Raw genomic sequence first — 27,984 nt, forward strand, 5'->3', positions numbered from 1 at the left:
TATGTCCCAAAAACTAGAAGAATTTGTTTAGATCTATCTATCTATCTATCTGCACAAATCTAAAAGTATCTAAAACAACAGAACTGCATTAAAGTCTACCTTTATAAAGTTAACAATGTTGTTGTTTTTTCTTTTTAACTGTATACAAATCATTACATTAACATTATGGGAAGTTTGGAGGCAGTTATTTTTCTTGCTGATGAAGCATAAAGTCTTATTGGTTTCTAAACACAGGTCATCAAATGACATAAACTTGAAAACAAAGGTACGGTAAGGTGTGTTGTAATACTAATGTGATCTGGTGCATTAGTTGCAGATTTGAGTTTATCTAATTACACGATAGCATAATCCTTATATTAGGTTTTATCCGACTTTATTCTCAACCTATTCCGAATACGCATTCGAGCTCTACGAGTGTACGATGCTCAATACACATTACATGTGACAGTGAAATTTGTCTTATGAGATTTACAATAAAATGTGTCAGGCAGTTTTACTTCCTATCATTAAGCCTATGAGCTGTCTTTTTTGAGTTAGGCTATACGTTGTAAATCAAAGTAGGAAGAACAGCCTAGAAGTACCACTGTAAACTACAAAAAAAAAAAAGGTAGGCTACATTGAAACATAGAGATTTCATTTTCTAGTAGTCTACATGTTTTCATTGCAACTTATATTTGGTAACTCAATGAGACTTTAGCTTAGTCTTGCTGATTGATTCAGTCTTTAGCACGGTCTTTGTTTGAAGTTGGTTATACCCTATTTCAATTGTAGAAGTTTAGGTGGGTGTAACCTCCACTGCAGTCCTGTAATTTCCAATGTAAAGAGCTCTACTTTTTGCTCATATCATAATACTGTGACAATGCACCTGTGAAAAGGTGTGAACACTCAAGTAAAGCAGGTTACAAAAAGAAGAGTTGGTTTAGTGGGCCCTTCAGCCTCTCTCTCACACTGGGGCCATGGCTGTCTCAGTGGGTTTTCTTCTCTGCTGCTGAACAAACACACAGAGCCCTCTGATTGGCCGAGGCGACCGGCCAATCAGAGGGCTTCAGACCTGCTCCGTACTACTGCTTCTGGCTCGGCCTCAACGCGCTCATTCATTGGCTCCTCGGCTCGACTATTCTATATGAATCAGCGCGCCAATTATGCATTTCTCCCCGTGTCACCCCTGTTGGGCTTTGTCATAAACCATAAAGATCTAACGAAGCCCGAGCCCACGGACAAATCCGCGGCAGCCTTTAGAACTTTTCTAAACTATTCATAAAGTTTAGGCTCTGTTTACATCATAGATTAATATAGGCCACTCATGTTTTATCATATAAGGCTAAAAGTGAGCGTTTAAAATTCGCTTTTAATGCACTTTCTGATAGTTTTAAATTGTATTTTTATTTGTTTTAAGTTTGAACTCCGAAAAAGTTTCTCTACAACTTTCACTCTGATTTTAGATCTATCATGTTTTCTGTCTGTATGGACGAATGTACGGTTATTATCAAACCTAAGCGGCTTCCGGTGGCCTACTTAAACTCTTACAATTTTTTTATAACCTAATTTAATTGGCTTTATTGAATTATGCAGCCTAAATATAAAGAAACGCCTAAAGGTGTAATACACACTGACTGACCGTGCAGTGTGGACTGTTTTTCTAATGTATGGACGTAGAAAGCAGTGTTTGCAGTGCTCGCCTCCCCTGCTCGCTTTGAATGAACTGATGCATGGCTGCAGCCTGTCTCTCTCTCTCTCTCTGTGTGTGTGTGTGTGTGTGTGTGTGTGTGTGTGTGTGTGTGTGTGTGTGTGTGTGTGTGTGTGTGTGTGTGTGTGTGTGTGTGTGTGTGTGTGTGTGTGGTTTGCAGGCTCTGCAGGAGGAGTAGTGAATGTATCGCTGAGGAATGTACAGAAAGTCTCCCCGCCCCCAGTTTCAGGAGTCCTCGCTATGGACAAATTCCATAGGGGGCCAAAAAACTGACATAAAGTTTCAGACTAGACTGCATCCTATATGTGGGAAGATTGCTGCGGTTAATGTCAGTGCAGGAACAAGAACTGACAAAAATCGATCTGGTGAAACACAGTCTGGGATATTTCTAGAGAGAAAGAGACAGAAAGAGGAGAGGAGAGGGGAGGCAGATTGTTTAAGTAAAACGCAGCTTATAGCCCAACTTTGAGCTGTTGGCCTCACTCCAAGATGTAGATAGTCTACGTCGCCAGGCGCGAGGCTCCTTTACAAAAAGCCCGTAGGCTACACTGAAACAAGGAATCCTGGTTTCCGGTGAGATTGTTTTATTTTTTTTAATTTGTTCGCAGCCGATTCTGGTCTTTCACAATGTTTTCTTTCCACTTGGGTTGTTACTATTAAATTCACTGACTGACCGCTTCGGACACAGTCAGGGAGCAGTGTGGTGTGCGCCATGTTGAGGAGAATCTGGAGCCTACAGTAACATTAACTGATGGGAATGATCTCCTTATCGACTCTTATACAAGGCTTTTTAGGGGGGGATAAAGACACATGCTTTCTATTATTATCAAATTGATTCCTGCAGGCTCAAAAACACAAAAAAACAGGATGGGTTTCCTCTCTCTGACTCTCCTGAGGGATGACACCCTCCATCTCATTAGAAAATGGCGGTTTGTGCCCCTTCAAAACACATGCTAGGAACATTTCTTTTCAGCAGCACCTAACGAGTTAATGCTCCCTGGAAAATTATTTAAAAGACAAATATATTTGAGTATATCTCTCAGTTATTTAAAAAAAGAATCATAACATGAAAGACAGTCGTTTTTTTTCTCGTTTTGTCGTCACCTGCAACGATTTTCCTAAAACAAAAGTCAAATCCTGGAAATTAGAATAAAATGTACACCCAAAGTAATCCAATATATTATTTAATTGTATAGATTTTTTTCCCCCAGGAAATAAATGGAATATTATTTTGTTCAAATAAACTTATAATCAATGAGTTTCAAGGAGACGTAGTTTCATTGTTCTGATCCACAAGTGGCCGCAATGATCCTCTCATTCTGTAGAATAAATATGATTTTAATTACAGCTAATTATAATCCTACACACAGGCCATTTTACACTCTGCAATGTGTGCAAAGAAAAAAAATCAGAATTCAAAGTGTTTGTAAATTATTTCAACAAAAATAGATGTCTTTTTTGTAATTATCATGAGCTCATTTCTGTAGTTTTTGTGTCTTCATATTTATTTTTGGAGTTGATGTTGAGTGTTTTAAAAAAAATCAGGTTTCCACCTCGTGTTCATGCAGGACAAAGAGTCTGATGAAAGTGAGAGTCACATGAATGTTTGGAGACGTTTCCACACATTGCATCTTTACTATATGGTCTGTGTTGTAGAGAAATCCTTTTCTCTCAGGCTGCTCCTGTTTTCTGCTTGATTCATTAGTTACACTGTCTTAAATGAATGTCTTAAAACAAACCCAAAAGCAATTCACTTCTTCGATATCTAGTTTTCTAAAAGAGCAGATAAACATGGGTTGTTGTTTTTTTTTGTGCTTCACTCTGCTCATTTGAAATAAAGTCTATGAGTTGCTTCATCTGAAACAGATGGAGATTATAATTTGCTTCCTTTAATTCAATGTTTAAAATGTGGCTGTTATTTACTATATGTTAATACTTAGTTGACTTAAAACATGTTGGAGGTATATGCTTCAATGACTTCATGATCTCAAAAACTCATCTCAGTTAAGAAATAGATTTGATTTGAGGTGGAGTTCAATGTGTGATGGACGCAGCAACCTCCGACCACAAGAAATGAACATTTCCACTAAGGCTTGATTGTGTCATCTATTTTCATCTCAGATGTTTCCATGTGCAAAACATGAATCAGGATTTGCAAACAGTTTTTAAATGTACAATTTAAACCTTTAAATGTATAGATAGGAGCCTACAGTACAAAAAAAGAGGATACTTTACATGTTTCTGGAACTGTTGAGACGTGTTTCACTGTTGAGTTTCTGCAGATGTCTTCAAAGTTTAAACAGATAAATGCAATAAAGCCCTAAAATGTACATTTCAGAAAACACATGTTGCTGGATTTGTGCTCAAAAGCAGTAAATCATTGATTTTAAAAAGGATAAAAAAAGGGGTTCAATTGATTTTTTTTTTGTAATGAAGAACTCTGACTGATGATTAAGATTAGCAGCGTGCACCATGCTGACATAGCAAACAGTTGTTTAATGTTTGTTGTTCCAACTGGAGCCTCATGTTTAGTGCTCACACGTAGGGTTATTTAGGTCCTCTCTCCCCCTGTGTTTAAAACCATATAGAACACATGAGCATGCTGCTTGTTAACCTTACAGTGTGTCCTCCCAGTTTGACTCAACAGCATCATGTCAAAGTTACAAGTTGCATAATGTTGTACACATTGAACGTTCGATATTTACTATCACTAAACTTATATGACCACTTAAGTACAACTATAACATGAAGTTAATGTAAAACAGAAAACATATAGGAGGATGTTACATCAGTGCACTGCATGTTTAGATCAAGATGTTCCTTTTTCTGTAAAGTAGTTACTTCCTAAGATCAAAAGAGTATGTTTTCTGAACCAGTACATAATGTGAATATGTTAATCAGCTGTTAGATTTAATGTCAGAAACACATTTAAATAATATGAAACTGTCTTCCATTTCTGTCCCCTGCTGGTTGACCCATTGGTAGATGACTCTCGCCATGACACCCGTGTCATCTGTAAGTTTTCACTCAAGACAGGAAACTCGTATCATGACTAACCCTCCCATGCAAACCTTAAAAGAAGTGAATTAGCGGTCTTTTCTTGATTCTGCACCGGCCACCTACGATAGATTGTTTCTCAAAAGTTGCTCTCCAAGCTGAGGAGTGGACAAAAACTAACCAGTGTTAATTTCAAAATTGTGTATGTGTAATGTATCTGTACTGTCCTGTACCTGTGCAAATGGCAATAAACAGCTATTCTATTCTATTTTTCATTCAAACCTCTGAAGTAAAATAAGTAGGTATTCAAGTCAACTAGAATCCAAATTGGACTTTGAGAGTCGAGTCCTTCTAGAGAATGTGCTCAAACTTTGACCCCTTGTATCTCTCCAGTTAGTGGTAACCTTGGAACCTGAAGAATTATCTGAGTCGGTGTGAATGACTGCATAACTCTGAGGGGCCCCCATGACTTGTCAGCACTGATTATTAACCCCGTTTGAATGAGGGGCTTTCTTATTGGGGTTAAGGTCTACAGAGAGCTGATCATGTTTGGTTGATGCAATCTGCATAGGTTCAGTGTTGCTCATTACATTACCTGTCTTGCACAGATCTTTGTTCAGACACCTTCCCATAATGTAAAGAATACTCTTGTTTATGTTGAATAAAAAAAATGTTCAAGTAGTCATTTTTTTTAGTTCTGTTCATAAAAGTTGGATAAACAGTAACTGTATTGTAATTTGTACCATGGGAGTGAAATTTGGTCCATCTTTTTGCTGTAGCTACAAATATGTACATATGAGCCTTTACACGTTAAATCAAGATTCAGAATACTGATGAATCTGTCGTCTTATGTGTAACTTTGTATGTAATGTCATTCAAATCCAGCCAATAAAGTCTGTTAAAAGTCGTCTTCTGAGTTTTCATTGGTTTAACCTTAACAAGAAAAACATCACTTTTGGAGATCTTTCGTTGTTCCATATGAAATTCTTTAAGTGTGAGTGAACATAAACGTGTAATGCACAACATCAGCTTGTTCTCTCACTAAACTAAACTTCAAGTATCACCTGCCCACTGTACCACTCCTTTCTTATGAACAAAAGGTTAGACAACACACAACACACTTTGGAGTTTTCATGTATTTGTATTACCATATAAAGAAACAATCATAAAAAAATGTCATACATGATAATAAAAGTCTGGAGAAACTCAAACATGACTCCTATGACAAAAGAAGTAGACTGAATGTGAGCCGAGAACCAACTTTGTTTTTTTGTACAGCTCGGCTTGCTACATATGAGTAAACTGAGTTTGTGTTAGCTTCAATGAATCTGTTAGTTTGAATGTATAAACAAGGTGTTTATTGTTAGTCTTATTGAAGATAGGCTGTAATAGTGATCATTTACTAAACAATGTTCTTTTTATATCATGACATGGCTGGGCATGAAGATGTCTTATCAGGGCCAGATGAAAGAAGAAATAAACCTTGAATATTCTCAGACTATACATTTATAAATGTGCATTATAAAAAAAGTTGGGATTCTCTGAGATCAAGTCAGATTTATTAGAGCAGGAAGTTCTCTTTGTTTGGTTTTTAACAAAGGAACCACATCACTTTGTGAGGTAGGATCAACCTCGACACACCACAATTGTTGCTGCTAGCCATGAATGATGATGCAATGTTTGACCTTATCAAAATATACTTGGTTTGCAACAGATTCAAGTTGAAGGGTAATGAATAAAGCCGGCCCACTACTGCAATACAATGTCTACAATATAGACTTTCTAAAAGATGGTTTTCACTTCTGACAAAATCTTTCACACTTCTGTACAACAAAAGCCTTGTTGACTGCAGATGAGTCTTTGGTTGGCTTTGGTTGAGTATAAGCTAACTAGCATGCTAACTTCCTAACTCTATGTTAGTAGGGATCTGGTTTTGAGTATTAGGAAACAATTATCCCGAAAGAACATGAGTGAACAGTCAAGCATAGGTGTTTTTCTGTTGCTGTGGTAGAGGATTGTGTAGCTGTAGATTCAACGGCAAACACAATGAAGTGAAGTGAGGGGTTCCTATGTTATTTGCCGGACAGAAATGGGAGCAACAAATCTAATGAACAAAAACCTGACAGAAAAAAAGGCGTTATTGTCTGAGGAAATGAAGGGGGAAGCAGGGATCAACTAATGAATTCCAATAGTTCCTCGGTTCTTTGCTCACACTCATCAAAGAAGCATCAAAATGTTAAAAAAATTAAGAAATCTATTTGATGTAAACAAGAACTATGTCATATGCAGGACTTAATCTGTTGACAAACACATGCTGATTGAAAATGTCCCCAACAGAAACACCTTGTTGAATCACACACCATCAGTGTTATCGGAGGGAAGCTGCACACCCAAAGGAGCAACTTAGTATCGCCCTGCAAGAAGAAAAAATGACATTTTTGTGTTAGTGCCGGTGTAAATTTGTCACACAAAAAAAAAATTGATCATCAAATAAACCAGTGATAAAGAAACATCAATCCGTTTGATAATGCATACTAACATCAGTCTGGTTTCATGTCTGAGGATGAAACAACAGATGCAGTTCGGCAAGCTTTTATTGTTTGCATATCTTTTCAAACTTACGTGGGCTGTAGGAGCGGGACCGCGAGCGAGACCTGTATCGACTGTAGTAAGGGGATGGAGAGCGTCTACGACTGTAAGCACAGAAAGAAAATGTAAAAAAAACATCTTTTATCTTTCAAAGCCTCACAGACTTTTTGTTCAATTTTTTGTACTCACCTATATCTATATTCACAATCCTCATATCTGTCATAGCGGTCATAGCCGCGGTCGTAATGAGAGTCTCTCCCACGCCTGCTGCTGCTACCTCCGCCTCCGCCTCCACCTCCACCTCCGCCACCCCCACCACCGTTACTGTTAAAATAAGTAACGCAAGTCTTTGACTTTCAGGTGTCTTATCGCTTAAAAATGTCAAAACAGAATGTTACAAATAACAAAGGAAATTATGCACATTTAGACAGAAACAAAAACATTTGACATTAGTGTTGATCTTACTGAGTTGGTCGGCCCATGTAAATTCCAGGTGTTGGGGTATGTGCACGTTTGGTAATGGAAAAATCCACTCTGATGCGCCTCCCGTCCAGCTCCATGCCATTGGCTCGCTCCATTGCCTGAAGAACACAAGCATGTTATCTCATTATTAAAGGCTTTTTCATAAACAATATTTGAATCACAAAGGCCACCCTACATCACACCACTTGCTCTGACATTACTAAAAGCTGAAGGAGTTTGTGGTAAGGCAGACATCTAGTGGTGAACTTGTGCAATTACACATTCATTTAAATTGAGGGGAAAGTATCAAAGGGGACCTCTGGATTTGCATGCATTGCAAGCTATGAAAACAGAGAGCATAACAGCATGTTTTTAAAAACCATATATGGATGTAAAATAATAGTTTTAAATCTGTAAAGTGAACTTGTCATTATTCTTTAAATGTCCTTTTATCTGCTACTATGTCTCATGTTTGAATGTATTTTAATTATCAGAAATGTCTATACTTTACACAACACAAAAATACTCTTATCATTTTCTGGACCTACAGAAATGTATTTTATCATAACCATTTAATATGTGAATATTTTAGTCTTCAAAACAATAGACGAGAGCAATAAACTACACCAAAAGACTGAACACATGAGTCTCCAAAACCAGTAGTGCATATTAAATGATTAAACACACAACATTTTCCATACCTCTTTGGAATCATCTATTCTCTCGAAGTAAACAAAGGCAAAGCCACGGGAGCGGCCCGTGCGCTGGTCGTACACCACATTGACCCCCGCCAGAGGACCGTAGCGCGAAAACACTTCCCTCAGGTCCCGCTCTGTGGTGTACAGGCTCAAGCCAAACACCCCCAAACATTTGCTTGGGTCAGGGTTCGCCTGGAACAGTCAACAATAAGGGTCAGAGCTGATTGATTGGTTTGCCACTTGTACCCATGTAATGAAATGCCTTACAAAGATTATTCACTGGCTTTAGCATGTAAAACATTCTTCATCCACATAGCAGAATTATGAATAATGAAAGCATTGTGCAAAAAGACGGATGAAGTAGTAATTTACCAGAACTCAAACACAGAAAACATTACAGCATCAAAAATACCTTTCATTATTTCATGTGGATCTTAACATTACTTCCATGTTATGTATTGGACGATTCAGATTTAGATGGTCATACTCAAAATACATGGGACACCTGCTCTTTCATAATAAATAATGGCTTTTCACTACTACAGTATTCAATGTAGTACTAAAAAAGTATAAGCATCTCCAGTTGTCCAAATCCAATAGTAAAAGCCTTTTGGCGATGTGTTCTTAGGCAAGACACTTAACCCCAAGTTGCTCCTGCTGCTACATCAGCGGCATGTGAATGTGTATGAATGGATTACGGTAGTTAATAGTGATGGACATTTTACATAGCAGCCTCTTCCATCAGTGTGTGATTTGGAGTGAATGGGTAGGTGTGACCTGCGTTGTAACAAGCGCTTTTAGAAGTCAGGAGACTAGAAAAGCACTTTACAACCTCAAGTCCATTTACCATTTAATAACCCCTTAAACAGCTTTCAAAAAGATGGGAGAACTAAACAATGTACAAAATCACTTAATTTGCCTCCTGCTGCAATTACAAATCACCTGTAATTCCTTCTTAGCATTTTCACAGGAGTGCATGTTAGACATATCGACCTTAAACAAACTATGAGTTTCATGGGTAAGTGGAATAATTATTATTATAGTATTAAAATAAAAGTACATATTTATTGTTGTAGTGTATTTATCTTTCTATTTTGCTACTTCTTGTAATGGTGAACCAGATGCATACATTGTCTTCATATAGCAAGATCACCAAGTTATAACCACACATTTATCCTCCCTATCCAGTACTACAGTGGGAGCAGCACCGTTGACCCACAAACATTTCATTGCTCATTCTCAAAATACTTCAGAAGGTCCACATACCCTAACATCAGCATCACCACCATGACTGTTTGCTTCTTTTGTGTCGTCATGGTTCTGTTGATATAATGAGAGGAGGGGGTGGTTAATAAAAAGGGGTTATTAAATGTCATTTCAGTGGTTTCCGAACCGCACAAGTTACAGTGTATGATTAAAAAAATAAAAACACTTCCTTATGTATAAAAGAAACAGAAATGTACTTGCTATCTTCTCAAAGTGTTTCAAAACGTACTAAGTCATTTTAAGTATGGTTTAAATAACACACCTCAAATCAGTATATAACTATTTTAAACACATTCTTAACACATTTAATGCTTTAGATGCATGCTATGGACGCTTGGATTTTTCTAAATAAAAAGACAAAGGGTGGAAATCACAACATACATACAGGATTGGACAATAATCTTTGACGTCTGCCTTATTGTTCTTTTCCCTATCATTCAACTCACCCTGCTGCCGGTTTGACGGCGCCGGCTTGACATAGGGGAATTGCTCTGGCTCTTTCTGCGGCGGGATTCGGGGCTGTAGGAACGAGAGCGGGACTGCCTTCGATGGGAAGAAGAACGAGAGCGTGAACGGCTGTGGCGCCGGTTTGAGTACCGCCTAGAACGAGACCTGAAAGACATACAGCAAAGGAGGAGAGGCATCAAATTTAATGCAAGACAAAAGGATGAAATAGTCAAAGAAAAGTACAAGCATCAAATAACTCTCAACTCACATATTCATAACATCATGACGTGTTTTACACAATTTTACACAAGCTATGATAAAATGTCAAAAACATACCTAGATTTTGACCCAGAGTGGGATCTGGACTCAGAGTGTTTGGAAGCCCGGGATGGACTCGGGGTGCCAGACCTGCTCACAGACCTCACCCGAACTGGACTCCCATGATCAGATTTCGATGGGGAGCGTGACCCCTGTTGTCAAGGCAGCATGTTAAAAACTTTCACATGGACAAATACATTTATTTCCTTATAATGAAAAACATATATAAAACACAAGAGTAGTAAGATGTGGAAGAGCATACACATACAGATCATGTGTCTAAAAATGCACAGCTTATGTACTGTAAAGAAAGGGGTTAGTAACTTAATCATTTCTATTGAAAAATATTTGGTTTGTATTAATTTACACATATATCAAGTATGTATATGACAGGTCTATTTTCATGTCCACCTGGGTCATAAAGGGGGAAAAAATGATACATGCAGTTTAAAAAAAAGACATTTGTGACACAAACAGTGTATTTACTTAACCAAGGGACACATTCATTCTTCCAGATTCTTTACACGCTACTCCCTTCTCTCAGGTTTTCTATCCTTCTTCGTTCTTCTTTTTTCAGTTTTCTCATTTTCTGATTCCAGGTCTGTTTTTCCTCTCTTCACCCAAACTGACACCAGTTTCATTTTAGCCATTACACTGCAAGCGCGTCTATCTGACACCAGTCTTCCGTCACATTTTCTCCCTTTCCACTTCTATGTTCTGCTCTGTACATGTTTTCATTAGCCTTCTTTTATCTTGAAATTTTGTCTTCAACGTTCTTGGATAAAACTCTTCAAATCCTTCACGATCAATAACCTTAATGAAAAAAGAACATTCAATACAATTAAAATCATAGGTTTAGGAAGAGAATATCTTCAATGAAATGAACACTGAATGCAGTACAATTACATGGTTTCTACAGTAAGTTTGAATTTTCCAGGAAGTAGGCAAATAAGGAAATTCACATCATGGTTACATTGAAAGATCTTAAATGTTTAGTAACAATGTTTCAATTTGGAAAAAAAAAGAACTAGAAAGCAGGGAAGGAAGAGTGGCTTAAGACTTGAGTTGTTACTAAAATAATGAAATCAGGAAAAATATTCAGGTAAGTGTAATGATGGCTGGACTGAAGCAGTGATGTCTGCTTAAAAGGGCGAAATGCTAAGGTTGCAGTAAGCTTGCCATTCATTTTAGACTGTAATAAGTCATGTGCAATAAATTCAACAGGACAGAGAAAGGTACCGTATATCCCCATTCCCCTGCTACCGTAAAGGACTCTGGTTTAAGCAGCTAGCCGTCCATAGCAATTTACTTTTGATGAACATATATAGCCAGAGGGTAAATATGAACATTATCTGCCTTTCTTACGCAGGTAATGTTATTAACACAACGTACACAGCTAACAACGTTAGGCTAATCGTCTAGCCGTCACATTAGCGTGAGTGTTAAATGCTCTGTCGACAGCCACACGGAAGACAAGGAAAGAGAGGAAGAAATAAAACATTATTCGATTACATTACTTACCCGCCTGTCGTAATTTCCAACCTCAGTATCACTCATTGTTCTGTATAGCTTAAAAAGCCGAGTTTTGGACAGATATTTCACTACTCCGACAGAGGTTTCACACAATGTTTGGTTCAGCTACCAAATAGAAGATGGCGCGTGCGGTGGGTGGTGTGTTTATTAACAGCAGTGTGACGTCATGTCCGGTCTCGACTCCGACTCCGAAGAAAAAAAACAAAGACTGTATAAATAACGTAGGTTTGAACCTTAGATTTGAAAGTATAAATATAACACACTCGATAACTTTCTAGATTTTTAAGTGAACACCACATAATAAAAAACTTAAAAATAAGAGTGCAAAGTCCAGGATTTTAAAACTCCAGGAGGAGTTGAACAACACTTTACTGTAGCCTAAATGACCCAATTTATTGCCATATTCTATAAATGTTATTGCAAACTTTATTCTGTAAGTAGCATCGTACAGTTGAACCTGGTTGAGCTTATTACAACCACAAACGATGTATGAACGGCTGGGTTATTTGATTGTGTCCCTGTCATATTTTACAAGCTGACAATTGTTTTAAATGTAAATTATCTTTATTTTGACAGAATCCAGGTAAATGTAGCTTAGAAGGAGTGGAAACATGCACAAATGGAGAGTAGAAGTGCCTCTGAAATCTTAAATAGATGTTAAAAATTCACTAAAGGTCCATGGTAAGACATGATTTGGCTGGTAAATTTTAACATCATGTAGTTTAGGGGTTTTCTGTGACGTAAGTAAATCTATTTTAAATGTCACTTTTACATCACTCCTTTTCTAAAACTAATGAATATTTTATAAAAACAAATCCAATTTGATTTGTTGTCTAAACATAATGAGCCAACTGAAATCTCCTGAATGACACTTGGTTTTTAACTTGCTTTAATTCATGGAAATTAAGAAATTGACCTGATACAAAACAGCTTTTAAAGTGGGGGTGGGGTGGGGTGGGTTTAAATGTCCACAGTCTATTCTTTAGTAAATCTATCCGACAGCAGCTAACTGGATCACCATCTTGTCTACCTTATACAGCTAAGTACATTTATGGCATCACTCAATATAGACACGGTTAACCCACAGAGTGATTATTAAGACGTGAGGCCTTCACATTCAGTTAAGTTTCTGTTTGTAACTAAGATATGAAGTAACATCCTCATATTTCAGTACAACATCTACATTCCCCAAGCAGTTTTGATGACAATATTGGCCATCTTTCTTGCTGCAGAAACTATATTTAGGATCAAGAGAAGAGTGTGTAGAGTGACTATCCCAACGTCCCCCCATGTCCACACCCTTCAAATATCCTTATAGTAAAGGATGGATGAGTCCAGTATTTTTAGACACTCTCTATAGAGTCACAGTGCAAGATGAACCCTGAACATGAGTAAGCAGTAGGTCAGTCTACTTACCAGCATTACAAGGCTAAAGACTGACTACACAGTACATTCAATCTGTTCCAAACCTAAATTAAACATTTCTGGACAGCTGGCCGGGGAAACATTAGATCTGAAAACAAAGCACATCCCACTCATTTTAAGTGGCAAATAGACATCAGCCAATCAACAGGAAAATTATAAATACACATTTTTACTTCCTTCGGATGAGGTGCAATAACATTCTTTGGATTATCTGTTTTAACTGTCCTTCAAACTACATATAGGTGTAAGCCAAAAGTAGAATAGTTTTATAGTATTGAGAAGCTGCACCAGCTAAAACGGATATTTAGCTTGTCCTAACTATGAGTATATTGGTTTAGTCAGCATTATGACATGTTGAAGTTTTGAAACATACTGTAGTTCACTTTGTTGATAGGTGAGACTTCAGAGCTATTTGTAAGATGAAACCTATGTAAACCAGTGTTTATACTTCTTTGCTTTTTCTGAAACAGTCATAAGATTTCAATGTGACATTTAAAAAAAAAAGTTAAAATTCAAGCAAAATACAATGAGCAATGTGAATATAAAAAAATATGCTGGATAGTCCTGGTAAAAAATAAATAGATATCAGCATGTGACAGGAGAGAGCATATAGAAGTCTTTTTCTTCCCTCTGATAGCGTAGAACATTTCTTAGAAGTGTCCACATTTTCAAGTTGATCGATGTCCATAAATCTCAGTATTGCTTTTCACTAGTCTGATGTGATTACATCAGTGATAGATGCTGGAAAATGTGATAAGCCGAACAAAATAAATAAAGATTTCTATTAGGACTATATTCTTTGACGTGGCCGAGGCCTATTAGGGATGTGTGGGCGCAGGCGTGACGTCCCTGGGTGGCTGCCAGCTGTCTCGTGCTTTGAGGATTTCTGTAGGTCAGCAGGGGCAGAGGCAAGGACGCCCCCTGCTGTGTGGGAGGTGTTAGTGGAAGAGGCATTGACAACAAGCTCGATTTTCCCCTCCAGTTTGACCAGCCGCGTCAGAATATCATCCAGTAGCACAGCTATAGTCCTCTTCAGATCAGCTAAGAGCAAGGGAAACAGAAAGTAGAAAAGTCAATACTTAAGTTTAAGGAACAAGTTTCAGTAAAGTGGACATGAATGGATTCTGAAATGCTCACCGTATCCAGCCATGGATGTTCCCTGCGGCCCACCTGGTATATTCTGGTTCTCCTCTGTCAGGACCTTGACATATCGCCTGCTGAGCTCCAGTATCTGCTCCCGTAGCTCAGAGCTGCTCTGATGGCGAGGCTGCTGCACAGTGTAGCGCAGCAGCATAAATCCCCACGCCAGGCCGAATACCATCAGCAGCACACTCAACTTCTGTGACATGTTCCTTCGCAGGAGTGCACCCAGCATGGTACTGGGGCTGGCAAGGGGAGGGCGGGAACTGGAGGGGCGATGGTCTTTTCTAGAATGTGGATTTAATAGAGTTTTTTTATTCCTTCAGGGAAATCCCTGTTTCTTCTGTCTGTATCCCTGGAGAAGTTAAAGGTTTAGTCGACTACAAAGCATTCCTAGTCCGGCATGGATTCACTCAAGTTATCTCCAGCAGGACATGTGCTTGCCCAATACCCATACAGCCCAAAATGTTTCTGTAACCACTATGGCATCCTGTAAGTGCTACAAGAAGGTGAAAAAGTGTTGAGCAACAGCAGTGGCCAGGATGTTGTAGCGGAAGGAAGCTGACACCAACTCACAGACACCGGCAGTCAGGGGTTTTGGAAAAGGTGCTTTCCTGTCAAGAAATTCAAGTCGATGTCACGGATGTAGACCTGGTTTTCAGGAAGGGAATCCGCAGACATTGTTGACTGTTCGAGAAGAATACATAGACAGAGAAGACAAAGTTAGCAAAAAGAGAAAAACTCAGTGAGGCATTTCATTGTCAGAATATAGAGATTCCTTTTGTAGATATCTTTCATACAGTGCTGCTGAGAAACCATTAATTGAGAAAAATAAACTTTTTCTGCTGTCTACCAAAAACACTTCCAAGGGAAATTTCTGTATCCTTTCTTTGTTAATTCATTTTGGACTCCCGGTTGAGCATTGTGGTTTCTATTCATATTGACTGAGGATTTCAAGGTAGATAAATGCACAAAGATTTTCACACAAACACCACTGCATGTGCTGAATGAAGAACAAAATCTACCTCATTGTTATTGGCTAGGAGCTCGTGGCTCCATCAAAGGGGGCTGCCTGGGAGATTAGCTATTATTCTGACATTCTGCTAAAGTTGCACAAAACCCACTCATCATCAAAAGTTTTTTTAGTCCAGTAACAGTTTAGATTTCATGAGACCCACTTTGCAGCTCCGGAAAGGAGCGAGAACAAAAGACAGAGGCACAGAGAGCATTCATGTTAACTTCTAATTCCAACTCCACAAGGCCTATTTGACTGACAAATGGCCTAAGATTGCACCATGCACATGTAGGTGAAATTAGGCTACCGGTTTTTTCGTTTTCACAACTTTGTCACCGAGTTCATTCTCTTTTCTCTCTCTTGGGTGTTGGGAGTGTCATCTCCTATTGAGGTCAGAGAGAGGGCACTGACAGAGAGAATAAATTATGAAAAGAACGGTAAGAGAATCTGTTAAGCTATGCTTTCCTATCTCCACACACACACACACACACACACACACACACACACACACACACACACACACACACACACACACACACACACACACACACACACACACACACACACACACACACACACACACACACACACACACACACACACACACACACACACACACACACACACACACACACACACACACACACACACACACACACACACACACACACACACACACACACACACACACACACACACACACACACACACACACACACACACACACACACACACACACACACACACACACACACACACACACACACACACACACACACACACACACACACACACACACACACACACACACACACACACACACACACACACACACACACACACACACACACACACACACACACACACACACACACACAAACACAAACACAAACAAACATGTCCTTTCTCTGACCTGGGGCAGCACTGTACATCAGCAGGCAAGAATTAGGGAGGAAAGAGAAAGCAAGGTGCAAAGACTTGATTAAAGTTACAGTCAAGATCAGTCCGAAAGCAAAACTCTTTGTGAATGACAAATTTAGCAACACCAGATGTGGCATGTAGGCTCTATCATGCGCTATTAGGTCAAATGTTTTATCTTCTAGCCTCATTAGGCAGCTAAAATGTTTTGGCATCATATTTCAAACATTAAAAGTGTCAAAAAACAACAACAAACAGAACACAGAATATGTGATACTGAGGCACATAATGCAGGGAAACATTGCTTTCTGCACTCGCTGTGCATGCAATTAATGGCAAATTGTTCCAGACCTCAAGCACAATAGAAAAAACCTTCAGGAAGATTTTCTGTGCCTTGCATATGTCAACAGATCATATCAATACTGCCTTATCACAGCAGTGACACTCGATGAACACCTTAAGAATCTTGGTATTGAGACATTCCCTTTCTTCACTGTCAGACTACTACGGCCTTGCCATTGTTCTGGGGAAATGCACACTACTTAGGCTACAGCTGCAAACAATGACTGTTCCACCTGTTTAGAGAGAGGGGCTCAAATATAGAGTACCTAATGGGATGATTGACAGTGATAAGGCTCATGTTCTAGTTTAAATAGCTAATCTAGAGGTTAAATATTGACCACAGGCAGCTGCTTGTGGGCACAGCAAAAGACTTAATCAACTGACCTGTGGAGCATAAATTGAAATGTCAATAGTGTTAAGAGTCTTTAACTACCATGCATGAAACACTACAATACAACTGAAACACCTGGTGTGTAAACATAGATCAATTAAAAGCCACAGATTGACGACCTGGCCAACTTTTTAACTGGCCAAACTTGTCGGGACGGGGTTACCAAATATCTCGCTAGGTTACACGCATTAGTAAACTTAGCAACACCCAGCAGACGAAGAGTGACAAAGACAACACTAACATGTTTAGGATGCCAAGTTGCAGAATTGCAACACCTAGACTGTAGATGACCATGAACTATTACGTTTCTGACAGGTGCGTGCTGATGCTGTCCAAACGCAATTGAAGCAAATACCACACAGTGTAATGCAGAAATAAAGGGCAGGCTTGCAAATAAATAGAAAAGTTAAACGCCGTTCGCGTAACTCAACACTGTTACAACTTCAGACAGATTTCTAAAATATTTGCGATCAGTCATGTTAGCTTCTTATGTTAACTTTGCACGGTAAAACTTGACGGTGCAAAAAAACAAAAAGACGCAACAACAATACATTCGAAAATGAGGAAAATGGCTGAAAACGTATATTACCCCAGTGTGTTGTCTGGAAAAGCTACTTTGAGGTTAGGCAGGAATTAACAGGCTCAAGAGTAGCAGCAGGGTCGAGCCGCCTGAGAGAGCTCCAGCTGCTACCTCTGGCTGACACTGAATGATGCTTGTTGTTTGGCTGTAGTTCTTGTCGCTGGCGACAATGTATCGAGCACCCTGCTGACTTCCTTTAAACAAATAAATAGCCGCTGCGTTTCGTGTTGAGGTGCCTGTGTGCTCAGGAAGTCACCTCAGCTTCTCGCCCAGTGGTCTCAACAACGACGGGGTCCTTCCAAGACAAAAGTCGGTAGCTAGAATTCTAAGCATGCAATTCTGCTGACTGTCATGGTTCCTCCTGTACGTCTACTGCGTGCGTCAACGTCAACACCCCGGAATTGTGGGTAATGTAGTCATATTAGTTATTCTTTCCCACTTTACACCACACATAGCTAAATACTAGAGCGGTAATATCACAGAAACAGTCTTAATTTAACAGTTACTAATTACAGGTAAACCTTTAAGCCACGGTGGGTCGATTTTAATTCAAACAATAACCCGTTCAAATACAATATATATGGAAGCTAATTTCCGCCAGTAAAAAAAAATAAAAATGAAAATAATAAAGTCTCATAATTTCAACTTTTTATCTCATTATTTTGACTTATCTCATTATTATGACTTTATATCTCATAATTTCGATTTTCTTATCTCATAATTTTGACTTTTAATCTCATCATTATGACTTTATATCTCATAATTATTATTATTATTATTATTTAGCATCAATATATATATACATATATACTGTACATTCTATATATTTTATTATATTATTATACTAGTATATATTATATAACATTTAATTATATTACACTATATTGTTCATATTGCACTATATTATATTATATTATACTACATTATATTATATAACTGCACTCTGCATTACTGTGGTACAACACTGCCTCTCTTCTCTGCTGTTTACATTACTTGCTGCTATTTATCATACCAAGTCACTTTAATCACTTGTCACTTTATCTTGTCATTCTCTGCAAATACTGTCTTCCCCCCAGTTAACTTCATCATTCATTTTGTATTTCGAATTTTCCCTCTGGGGATCAATAAAGTACTATCCTATCCTATCCTATCCTATAATTTCGACTTTTTATCTCATTATTATGACTTTATTATTTTCATTTTTATTTTTTTAACTGGCGGAAATGGGCTTCCATAAATATACGTATGATTCCTGGTTAAGTACGTGAAAAAAGGTGTTGAGATAAGCTTTTAGTTGTTTAAGATAGCTTCTGATGTTAACGTTATCTGGTTAAATTTTTGGCGTTACTATCTTTTTCCTCCTGTTAACTTTCTGTTTGTTTTGTGTTTGTGCTTTGTGCTTCACTCTGCGACCGATAGAGGGCGATCTACAACCATTTCCATGACAACTCCGAAGGTGTAAACATTTGCTTTCCAAGACAAGAAGCTCACAGCTCATTGGTATCACTTTAAGACAATGGAGAAAATACGTCTCAATAAATCAGCTTTAGAAGCAGTGGATGACTACTGGGAGTACACACGGTTTGTCTCATGCTCTTGTATCCCGATTTAAGATAATCTCTAGAGTTTGTTAATACCCCTGACTAGGAGCAAGCAACTGCTAACTACAGAGGATCTGGTATAATGCTAGAGTACTTATGTTATATGCATGCCAGTTCATTGTAGGCCCTATAGGTAAGTAAGTTACTGTGGTGTTTTTATTGGTTGGTTTGTCTTTTTAAGGATTGTGGGGGGTGATGATGGAGGTAAACTGTTCACTCCAGAGCAATATGAGGCGTACAAGAGGACAGTGATCCCTCAGCGAATGAAAAACAGGCTATATGTAAGCTTTGGGGTGCCAGGAAGTATTGATTGCAAACTCATCGGCCCTGAAACACAGTGCTTTTGTAACCATAGGTAAAAACTACATTATCGAATACCATATATATTTTCTCCCATTGCATTTTAATACACGCACAAATGCATAAATAAACATACTGTATGTGGGACTAATGTTTACTTTTTGGCAGGTACAAAGAACATAGGACAGAATTTGAAGTGGTTCCAACTGAGCGTCCCCTGGCTCTACCTTGCCAGGTCAGAAGATGTAATTGTGTTGCCTATCAGTATGTTCCCCGGATTGGGCAAAACCCTGTACGCTGCAGGTGTAAACACTTACCTGAAGACCATAATGAAGCTACTGGGCACTTGTGCAAAAAATGTGAGTCAGAAATCCTCTAAAGACAGTAGTCATTTGAGCCCAAATTAACCCCAGATGAAGGCATAGTAGTTCAAGCTGTTTATGTTTCTTTATCAAAAAAAAATGCAGGCAGTTCCTGTTCTGGGTATCAAAGCCCCTACATCTGTGGCTGTGGTCAGCCCAGCTCTGCCCACCAAACCCTGGTGAGTGTAGTTGAAAATCAAAAAAAGCATTTTTTTTCTCTAAAAGAGAGAAGTTAATCGCATGGTATTGCTACCAGGCACAAAGTTTTCTTGCATAATTTGAACTCAGTTAACATTATTTTGTGTCAGGTTGAAACAAAAGTAGAGAGGGAGGCACGCGGTCAGCCTACAGGCAGGGATGTTCCCTACGCTGCCATGGGGGGGCTGACAGGCTTCAGCTCTTTGCTTGATGGCTACCTTGCTTTGGAGGCAAATAGCTCAGGTGAGAAGTACATAAGACTTTATGTAATGAATTCCTAACCCTAACCAGGAAAGAAACTTGTTGAAATTAATATTATATTATAAGTGTTGAAACTCTCCCCTCCTGCCCAGTACCAGAGGACGAGACTTCACATAGTCCTAAATTTGTCCATGGCTTGAGTTAGGAAGTCATGTTTCTAACTTTGTGTGTTCATTATCGTGGAATAAAAGATGCTTTAAAAATGTGTTATCTATTACTCCTCATACCAATCTAAATCATTCCACATGGGCAGCAGCTAATGGTCTCAATTTAATTCCAGATTACAAATTAGACATGAGCAAAACATTATAATATGCAATATGTTAAGCACTCAAATTTAACCAAGGAGCCACGTTTTCTTTAACCTACCATGTTTGAATAATGTAACACTATGTTAGTCTACATATGACAGGACCTTATTTCCCTAGTTCACTGTTTATCGATTATTAGAAAACAATTGGCTTAACTGCCGGTCCAACCATCAAGTCTTCATAGTAGATCTGCTGTACAAGTTCCTTAACAACATAGCGATCCCAAATATACCATAGATACGCTATTTTCCGAATATCCCTGCATGCCTTGCTCGATCAGTCTCAGACATATCTTTCACCAGATCAATATAGAGTGCTTTATTCACCACTGAAGAGAAGAAGCATCAGGTCCCATCAAGAATGAACACAAACTGTTTTCGTCGCCAAAAGACTGACTCCATGCATCAAAGAATTTCTACAATTTCTTCGATGAATAGAGTCATTGTTTTGGTGATTCAGCCTTTGTAAGGCTGCTTTTGAGTTATGGAGGTGTGTTTGCAGACATTTGACTAAAGGTGGAGGAAGTTCCATTAAGAGGCATGTGAGGGCAGCAGAGAGCAGCACAGCGTCAGTGGTGAACTAGTCTGCAGGATGTTTGTTGTTGGAAAGGGTAGTACATATACAGTACCCACAATACTACTACAATACCTTAGATTTCATCACCACATGGATTTCTCACCCAGACTGTGTTTGTACTAGGGATGTGGGAGATAAGAAATCACACATTTCTTATAATAAGCAAGATATATTGAGATTAACGTCTTTCATATAAAATACACCAATCGTTTTCTTTTCATTATAAGATGCCTTTTTTACATGACTACTTTACAACATGAAGCTCTAATGCACATTCATGAGAACGTTCAGTTCTTATACCAAAGTATTTGGAGATATTTGGAAATGCTGCAAAATGTTGAACATGTGAATTCAAGTTTACAAATTATATTTAAACAGTCAATCATAATCATTTTCATTTGTTTAAGTTCTTTATGGGGCCTTTTTGCCTTTATTAGATAGGACAGCTGGAGAGAGATAGGAAATGTTTGGAGTACAGATTGTAGGATGACATACAGCAAAAGGCCAGAGCTGAATTTAAACCTGCAGCCGCTGCGATGAGGACTACGGCCTGTGTACGTGAGGCATGTTACATAATCACAGGGCCTCAAGCAGTCATTTTCACCTCATCTGAAAACCATGGGAAATTTAATTCATCATCATAATTGCAAAATGAATCACGTTTTTTTAAATTCCTTTTTCTGTAGTTAATTATGTATGATTTTAATTAATATAGTTGTGACGGATTAGTCCACAATTTAGCACCCCATAGTACTACGTAAAGAGTAACGTTCAGCACTGAAATCAGATCTATAAGCCTTTACTTTGAACAACATCAGTGAGAAGGATCCTGGTATGGTAAATTCTACACACGTGAGACGCAAAACACCCACCACTGGAACACATCACACTTCATTTTCATAATCTCTGCTGCATCTTTTTTCAGATCAAGGCAGCAGAGAGGATGTCTGCCAGCTGAGATGCTCAGGATCAAGGATCAAAGAAACGTCTACTAAAAACAACTGCACTTTTAACTGTAAGAAAGGAACCCACAATCATTGAAATGCAACATTAGTGGAGAATCAACAAACCAGGGAAACTTCACATATCTGATAAGTCTTCTGTGTCTTCTTTTTGGTGCATTGACAGTCTTTGTCTGTGTCGTGACATTGTGGGATATTCAACTGTCAGCAACAGCAGAGATTAAATCCCACCTCATGACTATCAGTCAACTGACAATACATTGAAACAGAGGTTTGAGTGTGGGAAGCAATAGGAAGCATTACTATGATGATCCATATTTACAAATTGACACAGCTTTTTGTTAACTTTGAACATAAAACCTGAAGAAAACCAGTTTTGACAGAGCCTAAATACATTTAAAGACAGACTCAAAAGGACATTTCTTTCTGCATTTATAATTAAAAAATCCCAATAATCATTTGAATTTTCAGGTTGAATATGTTGAATGAGTCATAGTTAATTTACCCCAACCAATTCCTACTTTGATTCATTGCAGTTTTTTTTAAATGTCTTAAATTTCCCTCTTGATATTTGTTCCATAAACTGGTCAGTTTATGCATCTGACGTCCATATGACGGATTTTTTGGAAGAAGACAGATCCACCCACTCAACATGTTGCCAAAATAACAACAGAACCATGGAGCTACGTGTTCAGCAATGAGCGCTGCTTTTAATTTGCAGATTGATGTACTGTCTCCGATTGATTAATCCCATTCATCACGGCAGATCAGCAGTGATGAGAGCTGATTTAATCCATGCAGCGAATGGAGACTTGGTCTTTTTTTCACTGGCGGCCCACTTTCCAACCAGAAACAAAATTAACAGGAATCTAAATGAGGATTCACACCCGCTCAAATAATTCTACTGTGAGAATCGGAAGTGAAACTGGATCAGCGACTACACTGGTGCTGGTCAATTCTTCTCAAGTCACCTGTGCTGTATTGTAAGCATCACCTGAGGGGGAACGTGGTGTCTTTGTATGTGTGTGTGTGTGTGTTTAAGGGAGCTGAACAGGTGGCCGTGAGTCAAAGGATGTGAGGCTGCGTCACAAGGACAGCATGGGTGCACCTGGGTCCCCTCGGGACTCGGCTGAGGGGAAGGGATCCCATCTGAAAGCTAACACTTCAGATTAAGTGTGTATCTTCGATGACCATGGTATCACACACACATACACATTCACAGCTGCATACATGCCCTGAACCTATCAGGTTTTCTCCCTTCGCATCACAGAATAGCTTTGTTGACTGCTAGAACCAACCATTCTTAAATCAAACACTTGACCACAGTTTCCACTGCGTACTCGTGGACATTTTGACTCACAAAGAAAAACCCAATTAATCTAAGATGTAAAGGTCTGACACATTAGTGTGGCACAATTACAATTTAAGATAATTGCCTCTCCTTAGCAACCTCATTTAGGACAAGTAATTGACTTTGGACATTGGTTGAAGGGAATAACTACTACACTTCCCTTATCCCCATGGAAACCCCGCCCAGCTTGACTGACAAGATACAACTCTACAAATAAGGGTGAGAACACACAAGATTAAACTGGCAATTACTGCACAAGGAAACACTTAATTACCCCAGAGCACATAGTCTCCTGATTTCCCCACAGACAGAGAGAGAAGTAAGAACAAGTGAGAGGTGCAGAGAGGCACAACAGACTGACAGGTACAAATCACTAAGAACTGCCAACTAGCTAGCACACAAAAAGAAAAATACAGCTCAAAGTCGCAACAACTTTTTTGTCTATGTCACTGACAGTGCACAATACTCTCTTCATGGTCCCACTGTAAAGCTTTGGATGTGTAAAAGTAATCATCTGTGAACATAAAATCAGTTGTTTCTGTTCCCCTGAGGTTACTTTTCACCGAACTGTACACCTCAGTTTTACTGAGCGTCTTGGCACATTTTAGCTCATCTTTCTGGTCGCTTTGTTCTGTTCACAGATCATTTATTCACATTCAGCCTTTTCATTTTTGTTGATTTCTTTTCACCGAGCATGTTAGCATCTTGTAGCTTCTTGTTCTGTTTCATTTTGTCATTCACTGAGCCTTTAAGTATGTTAAGAGTAATGTTTGGGTTATTTTGTCTCGTTCACAGATGAATTAGCATATTTTACTGTAGCTTATATATATATATATACATATATATATTTTTTTTTTTGTTCACAGATCATTTTAGTATATTTGAGCTTGTTTTATTTGATCTGTTATTGTGTTTCATTCAAAGACTCTGTTTTGTTCACACAGTATTTGAGTATCTAACAGCTAGAAGTTGTGACTGTTTGTTTTTTGTTCAAAGTCTTTTAGCATCTTGGAGCATATTGTTAAGGTTATTATTTATTTTTCACATACAATTCTTGCATCTTTGAGCTTAATGTTTTAATTGTTTCATTTTGGTGCACTCACACTTCCTCTCATGTGTTGTGTTAATGACTCATCAAGAGCCAAAAGCTCTTAATATACTCACTGTACACATGCCTATCATTAATGGTAGAGGGAAAACAGTTTTGCAGCTAGCCTCTTATTGTGGCTGTGAATCTAGCCCCTACAGAGCATCATATTTACCTGAGAGAGTACTATCAGAGTTAAAGGGGAGTCAGTATCTTACTATCTCTGTTACTTGATTTGATTTTTTTCCAAGATCAACCTAAATTTTCTGTTTAATGTTTTACTTTTCCCCTCAAATATCCTTTGAATAAAAGAGGAATTGACCTGTTTCCTATAGGACAGATTTTATTCAAACAAAATACAGCTTGTTCTTTTTCCTAGAAGAACAAAAAACCCATCATGAACTCCTAAACGCAACGAACAATCCAACTTATGACTTTGACACACTGGACTGTGTGTGAGAGAGTGTGTGTGTGTGTGTGTGTGTGTGTGTGTGTGTGTGTGTGTGTGTGTGTGTGTGTGTGTGTGTGTGTGTGTGTGTGTGTGTGCGTGTGTGCGTGCGTGCGTGCGTGTGATCCCTTTGTGGTACTAACAGTAGGACTTTGACAGTGCAGAGATTTCATAAAGGCTTGATCTTCTCATGAGTAGGCAGACTCTGGGAGGAGGAGTGAGATTGAGTCGTGAGAAACTGATTTTTCTTTTTCTTACAAAGCACAGTGACAGAAAGACAACTGTACAGCTTGATTAAGAAATGACTAATGTTTAACAAAGGTGTGTTTAAACACAGAAGCACACACTCACTTACACATATACACTCAACAATGGAGTGCACAAGACCATAAATACTTCATAATACTATAGTATCTGTTCATCTAAAGAGCAGCTCCAAAAGACAAACAATCTGGGGGAAGACAGTGAATCAGATGGGTCCTTAAGCTACCTGTAAAAACTTGGTTTGGTCTTCAGTTCATGTATTTTAATCCCACTTTTCTATGACTTTCTAGGACTCGTTTAATTCAAATAAAGTTGTCGTAAAACCCAAAGTCCCCTCTGCTTTTCATGAAATGTATCATCATTTTGACATCAGTAAAGATAAAGATAAACTTTATTGATCCCCCATGGGGGAACAGCTCAATAAACAGGAATATAATTATCAAAAATAACAAGAAGTTAAAAATCAAACATGTACATCAGTTAAATAAAGGGAGAAAAAATACAATAATAGAAGAAGAATACCACTGAATTGTAAATATATATATATATTTGAAATAAATTAGAATACTTACTTGTGTAAAGATAAATGCAGATCTTGTAAAAAAAATAACCTTTAAGGACTTTGATTATAATATTTACTTAAGAAACATTTTAAAAAGTTTTTTAGGTAATGTACTTTCAGCACATGAATAAATAAAAGAACTCTGAATCATCTGTAACTCTTTGTCTGATGGTGGCAGAGCTAACAATGATAAAAAATAATATTTAGATTTGATCAATCGTGTCGTGGATGGTCATGTTTGCTTTTGTAGGATATAAAAGCATCTTTATTCATTTCAATCTATTTCTTTACCAGCTAAAAACTCATTAATGGAGCCTTAATGACACACTCACATTTGTCCATTAAATATTTAGCTAGCACCAGCAGTGAGTTAGCTTAGCTTTGCATAAATCAGTAAACAAGGAAACAATCATCCTGGCTTTGTCCTAAGGTGACAAAATCTTCCTTAAAGCACCTGTAAAGATTTGTTCCAAAGCAGAAAAAAAGGTTGCCTTGTTTTTTAACCAAAAAAAAATGCCCTTAAAAAACTTAGCAACTTACTTAGCAACATGGCTTTTGTCAGTGTGATTGTGCTCGACTCAGCCTTTGATTGAAATGAGAACGTCTCAGTACATTTATCAAAAGTCCTGCCATTTTCAAACTTCTTTTTATGTAGTCTTGCTGCCTCTAAAAGATGTTTCACATTCTTTCTAAACATACAAAAAAAAAGGTTCTTCATTAAATAAAGAAGTTAGAAGATGTACTGACTTCAGGCTAATCACTGGAGACTTGAATTGTTGTATGGACAGTATCTTATTCCAATATCTTATTATCTTATTGGAAAAATAGGAGCCTCAAGTTAAAGAAAAACATGATGTATGAACTGAGACTAGGAGTTACTTATTCACTCATTATTTTCCATTTTCGCTTTGGCTATTAGTATTTAGTATTCCTTCTTCCTTAACCGTATCATCATTCCTTTTCTTTTTTAACGTCTTGTTCTGGCTATGTCTGTTGAATGTCAAATGTTTAAAAATCAACTAAGAAATAAAAACACTACAAGGCCTGGCTGTTATATGAAAGAAGAAAGTAAAAATGTAAGACTCATCAAAAACAACTTGGAGCCCGTTGTAGCGATTCCTTAAAAAGGAAGGTTATTCAAACATGCAGATGCTGCTTCAGTGTGAAAGCTTATAGCGTGCTCCATGTGAGCATGTCCTTGTGTATAACTGCTAGCGCCCACACAAATACGACGTTACACACCCTTTAACCACCTACTTATATGATAACATTATAACAACTATGGAAATGCCTTTAATTTGCAGAATAACTATTCAGACACACTTAATGGTTGATTGACAGCCATGTAGTGGTAAAAAAACATGTTTTTTAAAAATTAACGCTTTCAGCCACTTTCTAATGCAGTAGCTGAACTGCTTACGTCATACATTTACCGTCCATTATATTGATGGAGCATGCATCTACTTGCTAGCACATTTAACCCAATTGTACCAGTGGTTATCACATTTACTGATAAGACCTGCAGTATGCTAAGAGGCTGAAAAGTGCTTTCCAAAGAGCATTGAGCAGACGAATGTGAAACCACAACAGTGATGTGACATCCACACAGAGATGCCCGTCTTCATTTGGGCTGTATGTCTTGGTTTTAAATACGTTGATTTCCCTCTTAACCTCGGTGACGTTTGAAGGACTTTTCGAAAAAGGTGTTCCAGGTTAATTTCTGTGTCCTCCTATTACACATTGTGAATGAATGTCTGCTTTCTAAAATCACATAACGAGATTCATTTACCATGTTTTTAATCATTCATATTATTCAGTTATTTTTGAGCTAGAGGCTAATCTATTTAAATGTATTCGACTTAGATTGATTCAAAAAAATAAAGAGTATAAAAA

The 27,984-nt window shown here is 38.1% G+C and overlaps 3 protein-coding genes and 1 long non-coding RNA gene across 5 annotated transcripts; 2 read left to right on the forward strand and 2 right to left on the reverse strand.

Moving 5' to 3' along the window:
- Positions 1–1,847: 1,847 nt before the first annotated feature.
- Positions 1,848–4,748, forward strand: LOC132990848 (uncharacterized). Its single transcript, XR_009676122.1, has 2 exons — positions 1,848–2,260; positions 4,673–4,748. It is a non-coding gene; the product is annotated as an uncharacterized LOC132990848 (long non-coding RNA).
- A 1,054-nt stretch (positions 4,749–5,802) lies between these two features.
- Positions 5,803–12,143, reverse strand: tra2a (transformer 2 alpha homolog). Of its 2 annotated transcripts, XM_061059331.1 has the most exons (10): positions 11,986–12,143; positions 10,956–11,277; positions 10,483–10,616; positions 10,146–10,311; positions 9,700–9,753; positions 8,437–8,625; positions 7,739–7,854; positions 7,463–7,597; positions 7,307–7,377; positions 5,803–7,098 (listed from the first exon to the last, which is right to left on the reverse strand). In XM_061059331.1, exons 2-10 carry the CDS (start codon positions 10,965–10,967, stop codon positions 7,088–7,090), a joined length of 888 nt encoding a protein of 295 aa, XP_060915314.1. In that variant the 5' UTR covers positions 10,968–11,277; positions 11,986–12,143; the 3' UTR covers positions 5,803–7,087. The 2 variants fall into 2 exon arrangements, with proteins under 2 accessions (XP_060915314.1, XP_060915313.1); XM_061059330.1 differs by lacking the exon at positions 10,956–11,277.
- A 726-nt stretch (positions 12,144–12,869) lies between these two features.
- Positions 12,870–18,170, reverse strand: ccdc126 (coiled-coil domain containing 126). The gene is made up of 3 exons (XM_061059334.1): positions 17,818–18,170; positions 14,560–15,249; positions 12,870–14,463 (listed from the first exon to the last, which is right to left on the reverse strand). Exons 2-3 carry the CDS (start codon positions 14,795–14,797, stop codon positions 14,213–14,215), a joined length of 489 nt encoding a protein of 162 aa, XP_060915317.1. The 5' UTR covers positions 14,798–15,249; positions 17,818–18,170; the 3' UTR covers positions 12,870–14,212.
- Positions 18,171–19,233: 1,063 nt separating this feature from the next.
- fam221a (family with sequence similarity 221 member A) lies at positions 19,234–25,028 on the forward strand. The gene is made up of 6 exons (XM_061060457.1): positions 19,234–19,389; positions 19,591–19,764; positions 19,878–20,068; positions 20,177–20,250; positions 20,380–20,512; positions 22,343–25,028. Exons 1-6 carry the CDS (start codon positions 19,325–19,327, stop codon positions 22,456–22,458), a joined length of 753 nt encoding a protein of 250 aa, XP_060916440.1. The 5' UTR covers positions 19,234–19,324; the 3' UTR covers positions 22,459–25,028.
- The last annotated feature ends 2,956 nt before the right edge of the window (positions 25,029–27,984 follow it).

This window comes from Labrus mixtus, chromosome 16, assembly GCF_963584025.1.
Source record: "Labrus mixtus chromosome 16, fLabMix1.1, whole genome shotgun sequence".
Lineage (NCBI taxonomy): Eukaryota > Metazoa > Chordata > Actinopteri > Labriformes > Labridae > Labrus > Labrus mixtus.